Below are 21178 nucleotides of genomic sequence, written 5' to 3'. Positions count from 1 at the left end.
GTAGTCCCATTAGCACAATTCTTTAAATGTTCAAATCATGTCAGTACAAAATGGTGGTGTGTTACCTCAGTATAGTACTATAAGGTACATGCTTGCAGTCATGGTGTCAGCAGGTGTGCTTTCAAAAAAACGATTTATCGTTTTACAGAAAAATAAGCTCATTTTTTGTTGTTTTAAATCAGGATAAGCGTTATTAAAGTGCTAAAATCTGTGAAAATGCAGAGGCAAACCCCCAGTGCATTGATTAGGGCATACCTTACCCTAGGTTATGTGTCTGTTACTGGACATATACAGTAGATGCATAAGATGCAATCCGTCCTTAGAAAAAACCCTGGTGCATCTATTAGGCATACCTTACCATGGGTTATGTGTCATTTAGGACATGTACGGTAGAGCCATAAGGTGCAATCCGTCCTTAGACTTCCCGATTAAAATCATTTCCGCTTAATGCAGAAATCAATGAGGTGTCACGTTATATCTTGGTAGTCTTGTTCTCTTGTGAAAGAAATGTCATCAAATATCAAAATAATTATTGCCTGAAAATCTACATTACAAAAAGTGTGAAAAAAAAAACATTTTTATAATATTACTACCTGACATAGTATCTATATTTGCATTTAAGTTTGATACTGGGAAATAATCAGATTTTCGTTGGTGACATATGCAGTGGTTTACTTAAGCAGTCAATTTTGTTTTGAAATGTTTAGTGAACTTCAGAGATAAGGCTAAAATCTTTCTGTCAATATGGATATTTACTCTATGGCCTAAGTTAATTGAATCTAGTCCCCAGTGTTAATGATATCACTACTATTCTGTAATGTTAATTTCAATGTCATACTTGATTTCTTGTAATAATACCTAGCAATTTGGTCGTAATTGAAAATACTTGAAGTTGGATTTTTCGCATATGACAAGTGTTTTCAAATTTGGAATTTAATAGCAATGTTTGCAAGTTGGTGAAGGGATATCTTATAGTGATTTTTCAAGTGATCTTTTACATATATTCAACAAAAACATTATACTTCATTTTTACAAGCCTTATGTCAAGTGATATCGTTTGGTAAAACGAAAAACGATCTGATTGGGTAAATTTGATATAGAGGAAAACACATCTTGAATTTGAATACATTGATAATGTCTTTGAATATTAGGTAAATATTTTGCAAAAAGATGTCTAAAGCTTGTTGTCATCATATAATACTCATATGAATGTAAATTTAAATGACAAAAACACAGGATCTATCATCACTCAGGCTTTAAAGCAGGGAAGCATGTGACTTTTACTATAGCTAATCGGGCAGAAACAGAATCCGCTATTAGGGACACGTTGTGAATATATATTGGTGATTATCGTTGAAATTGTTCTAAGCGCTATCTGTGTGTTTAATTCTGGATGTAAAGTGGTATAATTTGATGAAAATGGAAAGTTTGACATTGTGAATTATTTCTGTGAAATGAATTATGTTGGAAATGTAAATTTGATTTAAATGAAAATTGGCGAACAAATATGTATAAATAAAAAATTGTACATATTGATGGAATACACAAGTTTTGGAAGAAATGACTTGGTATAGCAGTTATAGTGATAAATATGATACATTCTATGATGAAAATGTAAGTCTATTATATAAGTTGTGTTTACATATTGTTAAATTTAGACATCATAATGTGCATATCATTATAATGAATTTATCAAATACACATTGAATAATTAAAAAATGATGCAAAAAAACAGTATTTAAACAAATAAACTCGATGCATACATCAGATCGTGTTTAACTTGTTAAATAATTACCTACCACGGGTAGGCAGATGAACAGGGCTTGTGGGTTTCTGCTGATTTTGACAAATGTATGAAAGTATTGGGTAGCTCTATAATCATGGACATGAAAAATAATTAATTTTGGAATCATCAACCATGGGAAATTCTGTTTTTCAGGACCCGCGGGAAAAGTTGATTCTCAGTCTGAAGCGGGAAATCAAGGTGCTGCGGAATGAAAACCATTACCTTAGAGAGCAGGTACAAACATCACATCATCTATATTGTATGCGTCCGGTCATGATCTATGCTTTCAGAATTCGCAGTAGCTGGTCTGCTGTTCATTTTAAGAAGAATTTTTTTTATGTTATTGTCTTAGCACTTGTGTCAAAGATGTCGTCAATTATGTTGTTTTCCATTGGGCCGATTGTTCAGAACTTTGTTAAAATTAACAACGTTGTTAACTTCATTATTGTTAACTTTCAAATCATTTCTGCTATGGAAGTTTAATGGATACACTTCGCTCTTCAGTGTTATTTACAAGAGTTGAGACAACTGTTTAAGTTGTTGTTGCTTTATTAACATATATAAGCACACCTATAAATAGTTATAAGTTTTAAAAGTTAACAACGATCTTGTTAATCACATTGTTAACAAAATTTCTGAACAATCAACCTAATGTCTTACAATATTGACAAGGATTTGACACTTACTGCATTTCTTTTTAATTTTTTTTGTCCATTTTTTGGAACAAAACAAATCATGGTATTGTCAAAACCTTAGTGTCAATGTCATTGGCATGGTTGGTGGCAACGTACTCGTTAGCATTCAAAATCTTAAACCTTTGCCAGAACTCTTCAACCTTTCCAAGATATTGAAATGAAACTGGGAAAGTATTGTCTGACTAACTCTGGCTAATAATGGCTGAGTTATGTCCCCTGTTCAACGAAAAACAACAACAACAGACAAGTGTGGTATTTAGTCTGTTGCAATCAGTTACAATAGTGTACTATTGCAATACGTTATGATAGTGGTCCGTTGCAATCCGTTATGATAGTGTTCTATTGCAATCCGTTACAATAGTGTTTTTAAAAAATTGCTGATGTTTTATACTTGATTGAACAAATCTATTAGTGTTAATCAAAACAAGTTTTAGTGTTTAAACAGAGCTGGCTGCCTAAAGTTTCAAGGATACTTAAATTTATTTGTAAAAAGACAATGAACATTCATGTTGCTTAAGGGAGTATTAAATCATGAAATATAAGATGACCCAATGTTTTCAGCCCAAACCTAAGTCAAAAACAGACACTAAAACACCTGGCAAAGAAAAGTCTGAAAAACCGAAAGTGAGTGTGTGTACACGCCAGCAACATATAGGCTAGAAAATCTACAAAAAAAAGTTTTTTGGGTTTGGTACTTTTTCTCATGAGTCAAAACCAGTGTACACATATGTATGATTTCTGGCGAGTTGGTAAAAGAATGTGTCTTTGAAAGCCTTTGCAGTGTGAATACCTATATATAAGCTAGTCTTTAAGTTTGTTATTCCCTTTTGCAGTATTCATATATCTTCCAGACTTGTTCCACAAGCTTTCATTGTGTGGTCTTTCTTGCTCTATGAGTGTGAAACACATATAACATATATTATTTTGTCCAAGCATGACCCTGCAACATTCCCTGAGACTGATTTTGTTATACATAAAATTGATGATCAAATTTGGTTGGAGAAATGTGTTTTACTTGTATATTTTTAGTGTTTTTTTGTGACAAAAATGTGTGGCCAGTAAATTTGAATAAAATGAAACCTCAAGAAAAAATACAAAAATGATCCATAGAGATGTTAGCTTCTTAAGTACATGTTCATTTGTTTATACCTGCACAGCTGATCAGTGCTCGTTGACATTGTTCTTTAAGGTATGTGACCCACAAGTTTGTGAAATTTTAGATTCCTGATGACCCGATATTGTTTTTTAAGTGTTTTTGTGTAGATAAAACGAATGTAAAAATAACAATTGAAGTCAAAACCTGTTGCCTGGATATCCAAAGGACGATCCAAAATACTATGAGTCTCGCAAATATGGAGTCAAGCGGAAATGCTTACACAGAGTTAAAAATCAGTCCTTTTCATCAAGTTCAAGCCAATGAAGAAATCGGGCCAAGCGATATCAAGCTAACGGGTCTTGATTTTAACAAGTCAGATTTATTTTGTTTGAAACATTTCTCTACCTTCCCACTTTTAGCTGGAATTCCCGGCAAAACCAAAGGGTCAGCTGCAGAAGGAGAATGACCAGAAGTTTGCACAGATGATCAAGGAGACTAATGGTAAACCTGCGGAAACTAACACCGCACCTACAGCACCTAGTAACCCTGGTAAGCACACATGGGCCCCCACGAAGCACATGGGGTGAAGGTTAGGGGTTAGGACTTGAGGGAATAGAGGTTTAGACTTTATGGGTTCAGGTTATAGTTGGGTTAGGGTTTTTGCAAACTCTATGTACCGCACCTAGTAAACCGATAAGTGCGCCTTGGCCACCTCCATGCACAAGGGGTGGAAGTTAGGATGTAGGAATCAAGGGAATAGAGGTTAAGACTTCATAGGTTGGGGTAATGGTTGGGTTAGGTTTTTTTTCAAACTCTATGCAGTACACCTTGTAAAGTGGTTTTAGTGGCCTGGGCCTCCTTCATGCACAAGAGGTGGAGGGTAGGGATAGAATTGAGAGCCTCCTTAGTCCATTCAATCCTAAGATAGATTTCCACTGCAAAATAGGTTCAAATAAAACTTCTATTTAATAAAAGTGTTGATCCTAGGAATGACACAGAATGTATCAATTTCTGATGTCAAATGCCAAGAATACACGTACAAAATAAGAAGCATGTTGTTTACACTTGTGTTCTGTAGTCGTAATTTTAGTAAAAGACAATTAAAAATATTTGGCAAGATCTGTGATCATGTCAAATGTTTAGATTTTTTTCGATCAGGAAGCCTTTTTTCCTTTACATAGAAACAATTTGGTATGGCCTTATAAGGCATTAGGTTTTAAACTTGTGATTAGAAGTTCAGAGGTTTTAGGGGTTAAAGGCTTGCGTGCAATGGGCTGGTTTTTCAGAACTTTGTCAGAGTTAACATGTGATTAACGACATCCTTGTTAACTTTTAAGTGTGAAATATCGGATAGGGTACTCATATCTTTAAATAAAACGACTGGAAGTTATAACAGAAACATTTGATTCAAATCTTGTTAAAAATACTGAAAATGAAAAGGGTATTCATTAAATTTTCGTGGCAGTAAAGATATAAAAGTTGAACAACAATGACATTTACAACGTTGTAAACATTAACAAATAATTTAGTTCTGAACAATCGGCCAGATATGTACTTTGATGATTTAATTTGTTCAGCTCTTGATCATTCACTAAAATGTTAAGATATCTTTTTTGAATGTCTGGTAAAGCTTTTTTTCGACTTAAAGTGACTTAATATGTACTTTATGACTAAATGCCAAGTACCAGTATGTAGTACAGGATGCACTCTCTATGTAAGATTGAATTAGTTGTGTATAACCTTTGAAAGTGAGACTTTCTACTCTGTCTATACAGTTTTGTGGTAAAATCTTTTATTGTGCATTGATGAATTTAAATGCAATCTCGACTCTTTTAAGGTGATATTGACAGTGATGTTGAGGTTGATCTTGATGAAGATAGTCCGGGTTAGAATGTTTGGGGTGCTGACTTTGGCTACATGTAGATTTGAAAACTGTGCTTAGCCTATGTTCATGTCGTTTTTTGTTGAATTGAATGATGATAAATTGTAATGTTTGGCTTTTATTTTTAGTTATTTTTAAAAATACTTAAGGATAAGTATATCCACAACTTGTGCGCTCATGCTTAAATAACACATATATGTACTCAAATGTAAAGGCCTTAAGAAAAAAAATATGTTTGGTTGCCATGCCCTGACATATTTACAGAAAATGCCTGGTTTCAACATTTTTAGCTTTTCTATTTTTGGGGTTGTCATTGTAGGCCTTAATAAACATTGGACCTGTTGGCAAACTAAAAAACCTTTAGGGATATTTCAACAAAACTTGGTGCAATTGTTGCCAGAAACAGTTTACAAGGCCCATAACTCTTTCCTTTATAATTGTTTAGTAATGCCCCTTTTTTTGACTGAAAAACTGCAGAAAATTGTTTATGTTCTTTCTTCGTGGTGCTCATGATATTTTTTATCCAGTTCTTTGGTTAATTGTAATGTTGACTTTCACTCTTTCTTACTAAAAAAAGTCTGGGTCAGGACACTGCAAACAAATAATTTTTTAAGAATGGCCATATGTGTGATATTTTTATTTTTTCGTTAAAATTTCTGTATTAATTTCTTTGTATCGTCTTGTTTATTTGCGCATCTTATAAAAAACGAGTTAACAAGTTTTATCACTTCTGCATTCATGTCTTTGTAATCTTCTTGCTCTCACAATTAATGAAATTACTTTGTACATGTATATGACTTACACACAACATGTGCATATATTTCTCTTGTGCAAACCACCTCCATTTTCATACTTCACAAACTATGAGATCACGTATTCGTATGATTATTTTCGTCTATAGAAATCAAGGCACTATAACCACCTAGTGTATTATTGTTAAAAAAAAGGTGAATTTTGTCTAAAGGGATTTTACAATTTATGTTTAAAAAAACAATATACTTAAACATTCTAAAAGATTTAAAGTTGAAATTGTAACATAACATTATATCATTAAAGGTAATTACTTATTTTAATATTTAGATACAATCAAATTCAATATTAATAGAATCAAGATTTCACAGACTTAATAATTTTTAATATCTTTACAAACCATTGTAGCATTTCCTTGGTGTGTTTTTTTGTAAGAAAAAACACCGAGGATATGTTATTGTTGCAGCAAGTATTGTCGTTAAGCAAACACGTAAACCTTGGCCATAACTAAATAAAAATTCAAGATGTTCAAATGAAACTTGGTACAATTGTTGCCAGAGACAATACAGATTTGTATAGATTTGTTCATTACTCTGGTTTTAATAATTGTTATGACATATTTCCAAAGGAAAAAACAACAGATGAGGTGCTCATGTTTTACATATATAATTAATTACTATCACAATATGGTCTCTGTGTGACATTTAATTTTTAAGTCTATATGTATTTGACTGTTTGTACGTCCGTCCGTTACAGACAAGATGAAGCAGAATGGGGTCAGTGAGGAGGCGGGGCTTTATGAGATGCTACAGGAATATATGGTGGAAAATGAGGCACTCAGGTAAAAAAATATTGTCAAATAATAATAAAATATTGTCATTATAACTTCAGCCGGTCAAGTTAAGTTTATTTGTTTAGTGGCAATAATGCCATAGGCCCAACATAAAACATTGCATACAGCATAAAACAATTCAATGAAAGTTTGTATCACAGGAATGCTTCATTAAAAGAATGTAAAATTTATTATTAATGAAGGTTTTAATGTTTATCACAGGGTGATGAAAGTTTACAGCCTGTTCGGGCTTTAACCTATTTTAATGCTGGTGTTTAACTGATTGTATGAGCAAATTATGCACCTTTAAATTTTTCTACGTTGTTTTGACAAGCTCAAAATGGTAACATTCTGCGAAATGAGAATTGGAATTTCTTCACCAAATATCAGGAAGTGTTTTTTGATTCTGAGATTTCTTTGGGAATCAGTAGATTCATGATTTATTGAGCTGTCTTATTGGCAGGCATACAGCAAAGTACCAGAGTACCAAAAGATCAATAAGTTTAGTTAAAAATTGCATTAAGGTGATTAAACTGAAAATGTTAAGGCAAACTTATGTGATCAATAATTTTTTTTTCAACATAAATAATATTACTACTTGAAATACACAATTTAAAAAAAAATGATCGCAAGGTATAATCCCTGATAAAATGACTCCAATATCTTCATGAAAATCAATCTAATAATTACACTGACTAGGGTTAGCCAGGTCCTTATAACATTGGTACACAATTTGTTCGAACAAGGAATCATGAATAAAATGATGGCCTTCACATTTAAATATCAAAAATAAGCCTTTGTCCTTAATAAGTACATAAGAATGGATCAATAGACACCCCAAAGCAGATCATGGATCGAGGATTTCTAACAAAGTAAACATAACGCTCATGTCAAAAGAACAATACAAACACTGTACCCTGTGACACTCATTACGATAGGACAAGAAACTATTAAATGTGATCCATAATATTAAAAAAATTGTGCGTTAAATATCACAGGGCTTGTAGAATTCTAAATGGCTTATGATTAAATGATCGCTGGGTTTGGTTATACTGATTGTCAGAGACTGTCAATATTTGAAGTGCACCGGGCCATTAGTGTGAATGATTGGGTTCTAGGTTACGCTTTGTGGTGCACAAATTATTGATGAGCAAATATACCCTATAGATTATTTTGACAAGTCATTAGAACTGTGGGTTTTTTAAAACATTGATGGAACTTCTGTTTTAAATTACCATTGCCGTACAAAACCTTCAAATACAGTCATAAATTTCAATCAATGAAAGTCCTAAATTACAACATCACAATGAGATATATTATTAAACATGTAATATGCATAGCTCTCTCTCTCATTATTTTGAACTGGTCCATTTATTTTAAAACTGGTCCATTACGATGTAGACTGGTCCAATATGCTTTAAACTAATCAACTATGCTTTAAACTGATCCAGCATGCTTTTAACTGGTTCATTAAGCTTTAAACTATCTATAAAGCTTTAAACTGTCCAGCATGCTTTTAACTGATCCATAATGCTTCAAACTGGTCTATTACTGTTCGGAATCCTAATGAATTACATTTTGGATGGTATAACATTGATTTGTCATAAAAAAAATCTGAACTGCAGAATAGAAGAAAGCAAAAATTGCAGACTGTGATCACACAACTGACATCAATGATGTCCCTTTAAAGCTGCACTCTCACAGATTTACATTGTTTACAACTTTTTTATTTTTTGTCTTGGAAAGAGCAAATTTTTGGGTAAATATCTGCAAAACAATGATAAAAGATTGCTGACTAAAGATCAGATAGCAGATTTTCACATTTCCGTTTGAAAATTAATGTTTTATGGCTTAAACGGTTTAAGAAAAATGCATTGAACATTAATTTTTGAACTTGAATATAAAAATCTGAGATCTAAGTTTTTGTCAGCAATCTTAAAAAACTGGTTTCCATGGATTTTCGCAAAAATTGGCTCGTTCCAAGACAAAAATTCAAAAAGTTGTATGAACGTTCAATCTGTGAGAGTGCAGCTTTAAAGAGGTACCTAGCTTACTAATACCAAGAATATTTCAGGACAGAAAATGTAGTTCATAGTGTGTATGTGTTTGCTTATTATAATTGCACCCCTCTCAGTTAAGGGCCAGCCCATTCGGCCCACCCACCTACACTTATGACATCTTTACCCAAATTCCTATGTCATATTCCAGGCACCTAGCATGAAGGCAATAGTTACCCCTCGATTTAAATAGAAAGGTTGGCAACCAGCTATGTCATAATAAGTGCCAGTGTGAGACTCGAACCTTTTACCTTCCACTCTGTTTACAGAGTCTTAAACCACTCGGCCACAGAGACAGTATTTGAGGATGGAGACTGCAGGGTTAATAAGATCCAACAGGACCAGTAGATGTTGTACCATGATAACAAGATACTCAAGAATTACATAGTGTACACTGTAGTAATGATGTTTCTACTTACAGGACGGATAACGCGGAGATGCAGGTGAACAAAGACAAAATCCGACAGGACCAGCAACTTTTGTATCGCGATAACGAGAGACTTATGAAAAGGGTTGATGACTTGGAAAGGTGGGTGTGGCTTTCACAGCAGGGATAACTGACTTATTATATTGTTATCCTTGATTTAGTTTCTGGAACATCGTTATCGGCGTCTTGCAAAATCTTATACCTTGGCCATTGTTGAAAACAATCTCAAGATATTCAAATGAAGCTTGGTGCACATGTTGCATGAGAAAATACGCACATTAATGCAAGGGACATAACTCTGGTTTAATTTTGTATGAGTTTAGCCCCCTTTTTAACTAAATAATGAAACCTGACTAGCATTGGTGTTCTCTTGGCTGTTTGAATATGAGTTAGGCAGTAATATGATTGTACTTTGATTAGAATTTACAATAGATTTTAGAAGCTTTATAAGCTTTAATAAATGCTTTTCAAAGTCAACTTGTTTCAGGTAAACATGGACTGTTCAATTTTGCATTATGCTGTGTCTATGTTGCAAAACAAAATCTGAGTTGGGAGATTTAGTTAATACAATTCTTTTATCTTGTCAATATTATGTTTCAGGAGATTAAACCATGCTTCAACCTCCTGGCAGTCAATGCCCCGACAAGGGTCACACCCCTCCCGTGATGCCTCCCCTAGGGGGTCACCACAGTACGGCAGGGCAGGGGGAAGTGGGGGGAGAGGCCCACAACCCAGATTACCTCCGGTAAGTAAAGGCATTACTTTAAGCTTTTTATTTTATTTTAATGTTATACCAAATACTTTCTGAGGAGAAAAAAAATCAATTATAATTATATTAGTTAAATTTCCATTATTTTTTTCCCATTTTGGCAAAATAGTGTCTGATCAAGAAACAGTTGCCAAAGTCTTGAATGTATCATAATTTGAATCATTATTATGGAAATGTGCTTCTTTGAGAAAAAATATCAATTTGAAATGCATATTAAAATAGTTAAGTTTTTTATTGACTGTTAGATATGTGGTAATGAAAATGTAATGAAATAGTCACAATGCTTATTTACATGGTTATAGTTTGTCTGATTTTAATATGTTTCTATAACCTAATATTGTATTTAATATTATTTATGAAAGAAACTAACCTTTAGAAATACCTTTGTTTGTTTTTAATGTTTTCTAACATGTTTTTGACTGTGCATGGATACTGTTATGTGCTTACTACATTTACTTTTATTTTAAATTGATTAAAATACCAAGCATGAAATAATGAACAATGTACATGAATAGCAATAAAATCCAAGTTTTAGATATCATCCTCAGTAATAGTTACCCACTACCCAAGCTATACGTTACGTTAGTCGTGGGGAAGTGGATTAAGTAACTGTTTTTTGTATCATATTGTCACTTACTGTGCAATAAGCAGTGGGCAATAAGCAGTGTGCAATAAGTAGCATGCAATAAGTAGCGTGCTTATTTTGGAATGTTGTTGTAATTTAACTAAAATGCTACTTATTGTTTAGTAATATCTCTGCTTTATGGGTACCTTTCTTTTCATAATAGAATTAATGCATTAACAAAAGCATTCTCAAAATTTCCAAAAAACTATTCATGTACACTTTATTATTAATTAGAAATTGTGTTTAATAGTAGAATAACATCTTTTTCTAGTCACCTATTCCTTTACCTAACCCTCTTTACTTATTCCGTTTTCTAACAGCCTCCTAGCGACTTACCATTACGGGAAAACCCCGCTTTGCGGGAAAACCCAGCATTAAGAGATCCTGTTTATCCTGGCTCTCCACAGGGGCAGCAACAGGGGTATCAGAGTCCGACCGGGGGCAACGGGAAGGGTAAACCATCACCCCAGGGCCGGGGCCAGCCCATGAAACCTCCACACAGATTGCAAGATAATATACCACCACAAAGGTTGGTTATTTTTAGAATTTAACAAATTTATTAATAATTTTAGCATTAATAAATGTTTTGATTTATCAAGGGTTTTATATATAGAGGATAATTGTTTGTTTCAGTGTAAGAATGTAATTTATTTTATTGAGTGAGAAACAAGAGCTATATTTCTTGTATGGAGTGATGTAACCAGGAGTAAAATATTTACTTTTTGTGTTCACAAGGTGAAATTTGTTTTGTGATCTTGCATTGAAAAACAGTTATTCCCTTTTCATATGCCCTAAAAGGATATAAAATTACAGTTTATTGTAGTTGTTCAGACAAGCACACCAAATTGTATGCCAACATAACAATTTTCTTTTCGGAAATGACCTAATTGTGTCCCTTAATATAGGGAAAGGAAATGCCAAACAAACAGTACCAGATCTTTGAGGTTATTCTTCTATGCATAAAACTAACATTACTTTTCAACAAAATGCACAGACAGTCAGACATTATATCAATGATGTGCAAAGGTATATGTATATTCCAGGCCATTGCATGAACAGAACGGTCCACAGCACATGAATGGTCATCACCAGGGCTACAATGGTCAGGGGCCACATCCGGTGGGCCACCCCAGTGGTCAATATCGACCCGCCCAGATCAGCAGCCCAAACAGGCCTAATGGTAGGTATAATTGTATAGGAAGAAGGGTATATCTATCCTTGATGGTGTAAGGTTGCTTCAAAATCATGTTTTGATTAACTTAACAAATAAGGATAATACTAGTTTTTTCCATGGTATTTATAAGTTATTCAGTATTTGATTGTAAATTGAAAATATTTCAAAGCATTGAGTGATGATTGATATGTAGTCACATTTGCATTTGTGGTGGCATTGCACATGCTTTCGACCTCAAAAAAAAATTGTTTGTTTCCAATTTCACTGCCCCCTAAAAATAAGGTCACTTTTTTATAGTATTTTTTTCTTAGGTAAATTTGTGTCGAATAAAATTGTCACACTTTAAAACTGCACCATTTGGTCTGGATTAAATGCTACTATGATGCTCTATAAAAGCAATACATTAAGATCTATTTCTGAATCAAGAAACTCCTATGAATATGTACCATAAAGGAGAAAATATATATATAATTGTCAGAAATGAATAGGGAACTTGTCAGGAAACCAGAAACAAACAATTGTTTTTGTTACGCTTTATAAACACATGATGTAGAATATTGACAGGGAATCCAGTCAAAATTCCTCGTGAAGGAAACATCGAAATGTGTAAAGGTTCTTAGTCATGGGCAGCTTCTAATCAATTTGTACTATAGTTCATGTTGTTAAGAATAAAGGGCATAAAATGATAAATCTTAAAGAAATTTTAATTTTATTTCAAATAAATGGCAAAATATGTTATATCTTGAAAAATTATTCATGACTTTTCTATAAAAGGGCAAACAAAGTGTTCATGTTATTTCAAATAAAGGGCAAAACATGTTAAAAAATGTTCATGTTGTTTCTTATTGCACTCGCATTTCTCAGGAAAGAAAAATAAGTTGGAAAAAAGCAGGTCATATTCTAGAATTGATAGTTACCATGTGTTAGATCCAAAACGTAGACGGAGTTTCGATCAGAAGTCACGACCCAGACGAGGTCTGTCATTAGAGGACTTGAGAACACTAACATCGCATCATTCTCATCTCTGAAATGCATGTGTAAGGGAGGCAAATCTGTAATTAGCCCAGACTAAGTGTGAATCTCCAAATTAGCTCCCTTTTTCAGTGATGTAGCTATTAAACATTCAATATCTTAAATTTTGTTTTGTTTGAGGAAATAGGAGTATTTGCTTGGTTTACAGTTTTAGATAGTCTCTGGTTTTTTGGAAAAACAACAACAATCCAACAGGTTTTGTCATAGCCTTGGAGGTGTCAAATGGCATCCTCCTTGTTGTGCTATTTTTTAATGTTTGTTGAAAACCATTAAGAATATGAGATAAAACTTCAAGTATGACAGTACATGTGTGTAGCAAAGTCCCATAACTAGCGTAGATATTTGTTGAGTAATATCCCTTGTGTCACTATAATTAAAAACAAACTTTTGCATAACTGCCGCCATGTGATATATGGAACGCTGCGCAGTTCAAGCCTGTTGTTATGCTCTCTTTTTCTCTATAATTTTCATCCCTAGATATGTGTTGTAGAAGTTATCTCATTTGCCCTGGGTTATGATGAGTGAATAGATGTCTTTTTAATTTTGACTGTGAATAATGGACTAGCATTGGCATAGATCTGTTTGCAGTGTTGTAGTTGTAGATTTTTTCTTTGTAGTACAAATTTGAGTCATCTTTTCTGTTAAAAGCTGAAGGATGTTAACCTAAGTTTGATGAATATTAGATCAGTAGGATTTTTTGTAGGACCACAAGCTAGATGGCGGTAATTTGAGGTAAAATTGGAAAAGAGCATGACTCGGCACAAATATATATATTATCTATACAATTTTGAAAATACAACACCATTTTACATTCAATTTTTGATAATTCACATGCATATAAATGTTGTCATCTGCATTTGGAATAGACCTGTTCTTGTCGCATTTAAACTTTTGCATGAAATACACATTTTTTATATATTTTTTTCCTCTCATTATAAATATGTGTTGTGTTACAATATTTACGTAGGTTTGGTAGACATACAACTAGATCAGTAAGGTACACGATTGGTGAAAATGTTATAAAGCATCTCAACTATACCCAGTATATTAAAGCTCCAGATAAGATTTCAGGCTAAAAAGCATAAACTCTAGATTTAAATTTTCTAAAAAGTACATTACCCCCTGATAAGGTCAGAGTATTCATGGATTTACAAAGAGTATTCATATCAAACAAGTTTGTCTGATCTCACCCAATCCTGGGGATGAAATTTTATGTCTTTTGGTCCAAACAAGTCATCTGTCTGCTGCTTCTTTAGGCTCTGTTTAATTGGTGCAAAGAAGCTAAACCGGTTTCAGTGATATGACTGCTACAAAGTGACCTACCCTGATGAAAAAAAATAGTTATGTTGTTTGTTTTTGCAAATAGAAGTAAACCCTGCATAGGATATGGCTACACTCCTCTCTTCCCAATTAATGTAGATTATTACCTTGTGCCTGATACACAACGGTTAATTAGAAAGATGTTTTGCCTATCAAACATGCAGACAGGATTTCAACTTATGCACCTTATATAAGGCTTTGGGTCGGTGTTATGGAACAACTTACTTCATATTCTGACTTAAGTCAAAGAATGTTTATATTTGATTTAAAGGAAGTTACTGTATAGATGAATTTTTTATAACATTAAAGTGTGTATTTTAAATTTAAAGTTTCAAAAAAAATCAAATGATTATATCATATATGACCAATAAAATTAGGAGAATGACTTAAGTTAGCAAATGACTTATGTTTTAATAATACTTGCCCAGATGAATCAATTACTGTGCAACTTTTGTTGCACCAGCTATATTTTTGCTCTTAATATAATTTGTTACAAAAATAAATTGAGAATCATGACTTTGTGATTAATATCAATGCATTGAAGAATACGGTACTACTCTGCTTCATGATTTGCCTTTAAATAACATTCATGGCAAAGAGACATTTTAGTGAAATGACATAATAAAATGGTTGTAAAATATAAGGCCTTACCAAGACATGGCTGTTTTTGTGTTTGTATATATATATTGATGCACACACCTCACTTTAATGACAACAAAATGAAAGGCAACTCTTTATTCAACTGCTGAACAATTACTTGAAATGACCTCTGATATCATAATCTGTATACACAGCATTATAGAGGAAAATCTGCACCAATGAAAATGATTTATTCTGCATCCACAAACACAGTCATGTCTATGTACGGCTCGGGATCACAAAAATTACACTTGTATTGTTTATTGTTGTGTGACGCTGCATGGTGTTGTGGTTTCAGATCTGCGGATGGACAGTCGTAGGTCTTCCCAGTCCTCCAGCTCAGGTAAACATTCATTGGGATTACCTTGACCCTGCAAATCTCAAGTACATTCTCTGATGACATTGGCCTTGTAAGCCATTGTAATATCTGATGACCTTGACCTTTCAACCTTTATATTACTCTGAGATGACCTTGACCTTGAGAATCATTAAGGACAATCACAGATAATTTTGAGAATCTGAATAACAATCTCGTTTAACCCTTGACTTTGAGAATCTTGTAAACAATGTGGATTGTCTTGATTCGGCACCAATTCATTGGAATGACCTTGACCCCAAACCACCTAGCTAGGTTAACAGCTGACCATGCACAGCTTTTATACAAACTCAAAAGTACTTGACCGTGTGAAACTCTGGAGTTGAATCTCAGATTATCTTGACTATTACCGAGTGACCTTAGCGCCTAAAGCCCATTAACCTGAAAACAGTGAACTTGACCCCTTCATTCCCTTAAAAAACAACAAAAAACCCCAAAATAACAGAGACTTTGACATATAAACTAATGCATTTGACCTTAACTTTTACATCTGAAATAAAATCCCAAATACGGTTGGTCAAGAAAATGGATTTCATGATCATGTTATGCTATGTTAACTTTCAATGTACAACTTTTTATGGTTTTCTTTATTATGGTAGTTCACAGAGTAGTTCATAGTTCAGAGGCAGTTTTAACCAGCTTTTACATCAAAGATATTGCTTTTATGACAATTCATAATAATAAATACATGTTGTTATAAGCTGAAAGAGTATCGTAATTTAGAATTATCTAGTTAAGAATTAAAAGTCTATAAGAATTGTACCATGAAAATTGATAATAAAAAAATTACATTCAAGTTGTGAAAAAATTATATATCAATATAATTGTTTGATTTCAGATGCAATACGAGATATGAATGAACGTCTGCGACAAGAACTTATGCAGTTAGACGGCGAGATTCATCATCACCAGGCAATTCATCAACGACCTCCATATAATAACGTGAGATGATAGAACAACATCACCATGCTTACCATGATGTCATAACACCCTGCTGCTATGGTGACCATCATGCCGTTCATCAACGACCTCCATATAATAACATGAGATGAAAGAATAACATCACCTTGGTTACCATGATGTCATATCACCCTATTGCTTTAGTGACCATTATGTCGTTCATCAGAGACCCTTTGTATAATAACGTGAGATGATAGAAAATTGTTACTATGGTTAACATGACGCCATTACTCTTTGTTGCTATGGAGACCATTACGTCATTCATCAGAGACCCTTTGTAGGATAATGTGAGATGATATAAAAAAAAAATGTAACCATGGTTACCGTGATGTCATAGTTTCAGTACTTTTCATTGCTTTGGAGACCATGAGGTCATTCAACAGAATCTTCCGTATAATAACATGTAGTTATAGTTAAAAGGAAGTTGTCACTGTGGTTGCTGTGACATCGTAACTTCCTGCTGCTATGGGGACATCATCACTATGATTACTATGATATCATAACTTCCTGTCGCTATTGGGGAAATCATCACTATGGTTACTGTGATTTCATTTCTTCATGTTGCTATGGAAACTTGGGGACACAAGTCACATGTTGTCTGATGGTTATGGATTTTGTGTTGTCCGAATTTTAGTAAGGAGTATATTTTTGAAATAAAAGTGTTATTAATTATAAATATTCAATATATAGCTTGTTTTTCTAGGGAAATTACATCTTATTCAGTGATGTTGTATTGTTACATGTTCATACATGCCATATTTTCTGGAGAACATTCAGGGGGATTTGTTCAGAACGGCTGAAATTTAGGGGGATTTTGGTAGTATTCAGGGGGATTTTTTTAGCTGGTTTAAGTCGGCAAAATTTCAAAGTATTTTTAGACGCAAGAACGAAAAAATATATTTACATATATTTTGCTATGAAAACCTCTAACTTTTTCATTATACAGAATTATTTTATGTCATGATTTATCATATTCTTATGATACATTGTCATGTCATACTGTAATACTGTAAATTAAATTTACCTTCCTCCAAAGTCTTTTAAAAAATTCTGCTTAATACTATCAGCTATGATGACGTTCAGACACTAAGAGAATGGAATGAATATTATTAATTTCTTCCTTTTTCAAAATAGTAATATTTCTTTGCCTTTGATCATTACTTCAAATTAATTGTTCACTTGTTGTCAAGGTTTCCTTTTGGCATTTATCAAACCTTTTTTTAACAGTAATTTCACCCTTGAGGAGTTGTTTCTTTACATTCAGTTTCACTCACATACTGTGGTTTCAACTTGGTCATTATTGCCTGATGTAAAATCTCTAAAAAAAAAAAAAAATGTTTTTTTTAATTACGGGGGATTTTTACCTCCCGCCGGGAGACCGGGGGAAATGGATCGAAATTCCGGGGGATTTTTCCCCCCGCCGGGGGATATGGCATGTATGCATGTTAACTTCAACTATTGTTACCAGGGCAACACAAAACTTGTATACAATACGTTATCTTTTTCAGAACTTTTAAGCATAAGAAAACAAATGTTATGGGTAATTTTGTTTATTTTTATAATGCTTTTGTTGAAAAACATGTTAAAGCTGATATTTTTCATTGAGAGGAGGACTCTTCAGTGTAAAAAAACATTATGTTGTTATTGGTACAAAATATCTATGTTGTGCCTTAAATGTTTAAACCACATTCCATTTGTTATAAAATGTCGCCTTGCACACACACATATACATATATAAATACGTATATCAATATTTTTTGTTAATGTAGTAGAACTATATCAAGGGCTGATTGTTTAGAACTTTGTTAACGTAACACTGTTGTTAACATCATCGTTGTTAATGTTCCAATCTTTACTTCTTTGGAGGTTTAATGATGGACATGTGTAGTATTTCTTACACGTATTGAGACAAATGTTTCAGCTGTGTTTGTTCTTTTCAAATACATCAGCACGTTAATGAAAAGTTAACAATGACGCAGTTAACAACGTCGTTAACTTTAACAAATTTCTGAACAATCAGCCTAAAAAGTTTTGAAAATTGTTAAGTTTGTTGTAAAAAGTATAGACATGTATACGCTACTCTAAGATTGTTCAAAGACAAAATAGTGTCTCTCATCAAGCAAACTGTGATACTGTGTTAAAATGTATATGTAGATGGAAAAATGTTGGGTACGTATACTGAATTACTCTTCATTGTTAATTCTTAGGAACACTTCCATTTGTTGCTAAATATTTTTTTAAACTAAGTTTTTTTTGGAAAAAGTGATTGGCTGTAGATGTCCTTTCATTTTCATATATGGCAAAACAGGTTGTTAATTTGTAGTTATTTGATATTTATTCAGTTGTACATGGCTGTAGATTGTTGAATTTGCATGTTTATTGTACAAAATAAGTATGTTTTTGTATTGTACATAAAATCAACACAGTGCATTATCGCTTTTCATGCACTAAACCTGCAATCGTAAGTGTCTCCCGATATTTTATACTGTGTTATTAACTCATTTGTTTTTTCAAAGAAAAAAGTCCTGGCACTTTTTATAGCCTTGATGTTGTTGTTAGCAGCCTTGTTTAAGATGGCGTGGCTGTTTGCATTGTGGGAAAACTTGAATGTGACCTTGAAAAGAAGTAAAGAAGCTAAATGGTACACATTTTATACAATGTTATCCTCTTCTGCTAGTATATATATATATATATATATATATATATATATATATGTATATATCTATAAAATTAAAGCCAATATGCCCATTTCTCTAGCTAAAATATCATTTGAATAAAGCACCATTTTATCAACTGAGAAGAGCGGACAGGCGTTTATTGATTTTTGTTGAGATATTTTTATGAAATTTTGTTGTTTTAAAAGAAATTGTTTGTAATTATAAGATTATCTTGAAGTCTCAGAACTGTTTTGTAAATATTCAGTTTTACTGTAACAGAGCTTTTAATTCATGGGCTTTTAAGAAAGTTATTGGTGTTTTCTTTTATATCATGGGTTTCATAATGAAATCATTAATGTTTTTTTTGTTAATTCATTGGCTTTTAAGAAGGTTATTTTTGTTTTGTTTTTAATTCATGGGCTTTAAAATGGTCAAAGGTATATTATTTTTAATTCATTGGCTTCTACAAAGGTCATTGGTGTATTTTTAATTCATGGGCTTTTATGAAGGTCATTGGTATTTCCTTGTTAATTCATGGGCTTTTATGAAGGTCATTGGTATTTCCTTGTTAATTCATGGGCTTTTATGAAGGTCATTGGTATTTCCTTGTTAATTCATGGTCTTCTAACAAGGTCATTGGTATTTTCTTTTGAATTCATGGGATTTTTTTTGAATTTCAAGTGTTTCTTCATTGGAACTGAAAAACAGAGAAAATCTTAAAAAGTTGACAAATTTACATAAAAGCTTTCACAATTAACATTGATTACAGTACAAGTGGCCATATTTATAATATAAACAATTCATTCATTTACTTTGTGTTTAATTTATTGAAGTAACTAAGCTGTCTACATGTATATTATTTAAAGCAAAAAGCAAAAAAAATACCATTAACAAAAAATACTTGTGGTTCATTTTTGTTGAGAGACACTTTGTTCATATTATATTTTTTAAATGTACTATGGCTTAGACCTAGTCATAATTGTTAAAGCAGTGATATATTTTAGACAATGTTTTCTTTTGTTCTTTATATACAAGAGCTCCGTCCATTTATTTATTTATTGCTCAACTCTGTATTTTCATTGATACAATTTTATAACGTGTCATATGTTTTAGTTTGATTTCCAAACCATTCCCTTGACGTCTTACATATGAATGCATGAACTATCTTATTATTATAAATTGTTTGTGTAATATACCACAGAAACAAAATAAAATTTAAATGTTTGCTTTGTTGTGTGTGTTTTTTTTTTTCAGCAGTTCTAACAGCTGATGTTGTTTAGTTAGTTTAAACTTTATTTATTTTACAAGGATTGTGAAGAAAGTTATATTAACTTATACTAAGTCACTCTAGTTGGCATGATTTGCGTGAGAGTGGTCTTGTGTTGTAGGGGAAACCCACTTGTCCAGCTTGGCGACCACCAATCAAACCCACATGCGCCAGACTGGAAGTTTGGTTGGTAGTCGCCACGGCCGGAAAAGTTGATAATTGTTTATCCTGAAACATAACTAGGGGTCTGTTTAAGAATGAGGGATTCATGTCGAAGCAATGTAAAGGGGCTTAAAAAGGTACTTCCTACTATTTACAAGTCCTGGGTGAACCCAATCTCAGCAGCAACATGCTCCGAGCAGGGATCTGACCTGGGACCATCCGGTTCAGGATCAGATACGATAACCAATCTGCCATTGCTGCTGATGTTAGTTTAATTATATGCTTTGTTTTGCCATCATCATTGTAGTTGTCATCATCTTTTTAAAAGCTGAAATGTTGGCCTTAACTCAGAGACCGTTGAGATATTAACTTGAAACTTGGTACATACCGATTATACCTCAATTTGAGTTAATTTTAAAGGACTTTCAATCAGAATTTTGCATCATGTACATAAACCATAAATTATTATGTAGTAATGTCAAGTGTCAAAGTAACAATTTGTGGTCGGAGGCACAATTATGGGTAACTTACCAATACTTTGTGGACAGTGCCCAATTATGGTTCACACGTCAATACTTTATGGTCAGAGCCCCATAATGGATTAAATAGCAATACGAGTTTCTCGAGCGACAGTATAGCTGTAAGTACACAGCAATACCAAGATGGATCTTA

The 21178-nt window shown here is 33.0% G+C and overlaps 1 protein-coding gene across 13 annotated transcripts in view; it reads left to right on the top strand.

Moving 5' to 3' along the window:
• Positions 1-20302, top strand: part of LOC128231373 (kinesin-like protein klp-20) — a 78823-nt gene extending 58521 nt beyond the window's left edge. For 6 of the 13 annotated variants that reach the window (XM_052944123.1, XM_052944119.1, XM_052944121.1 and 3 more), the window contains 10 exons: positions 1940-2020; positions 3043-3105; positions 3997-4126; positions 6966-7050; positions 9520-9627; positions 10126-10270; positions 11240-11448; positions 11963-12099; positions 15383-15427; positions 16299-20302. In XM_052944123.1, the coding sequence (XP_052800083.1) occupies positions 1940-2020; positions 3043-3105; positions 3997-4126; positions 6966-7050; positions 9520-9627; positions 10126-10270; positions 11240-11448; positions 11963-12099; positions 15383-15427; positions 16299-16411 (1116 nt within the window). In that variant the 3' untranslated portion in view covers positions 16412-20302. Of the gene's footprint in view, positions 1-1939; positions 2021-3042; positions 3106-3996; positions 4127-5414; positions 5823-6965; positions 7051-9519; positions 9628-10125; positions 10271-11239; positions 11449-11962; positions 12100-15382; positions 15428-16298 lie in introns of those variants that run through there. The other 7 variants (XM_052944122.1, XM_052944115.1, XR_008260361.1 and 4 more) reach the window with 6 other exon arrangements.
• The last annotated feature ends 876 nt before the right edge of the window (positions 20303-21178 follow it).

The sequence above is a fragment of the Mya arenaria genome, chromosome 4 (genome assembly GCF_026914265.1).
Source record: "Mya arenaria isolate MELC-2E11 chromosome 4, ASM2691426v1".
NCBI lineage: Eukaryota > Metazoa > Mollusca > Bivalvia > Myida > Myidae > Mya > Mya arenaria.
Note: the sequence above shows the minus strand (reverse complement) of the source record. Positions and strands in the feature narration are given on the sequence as shown.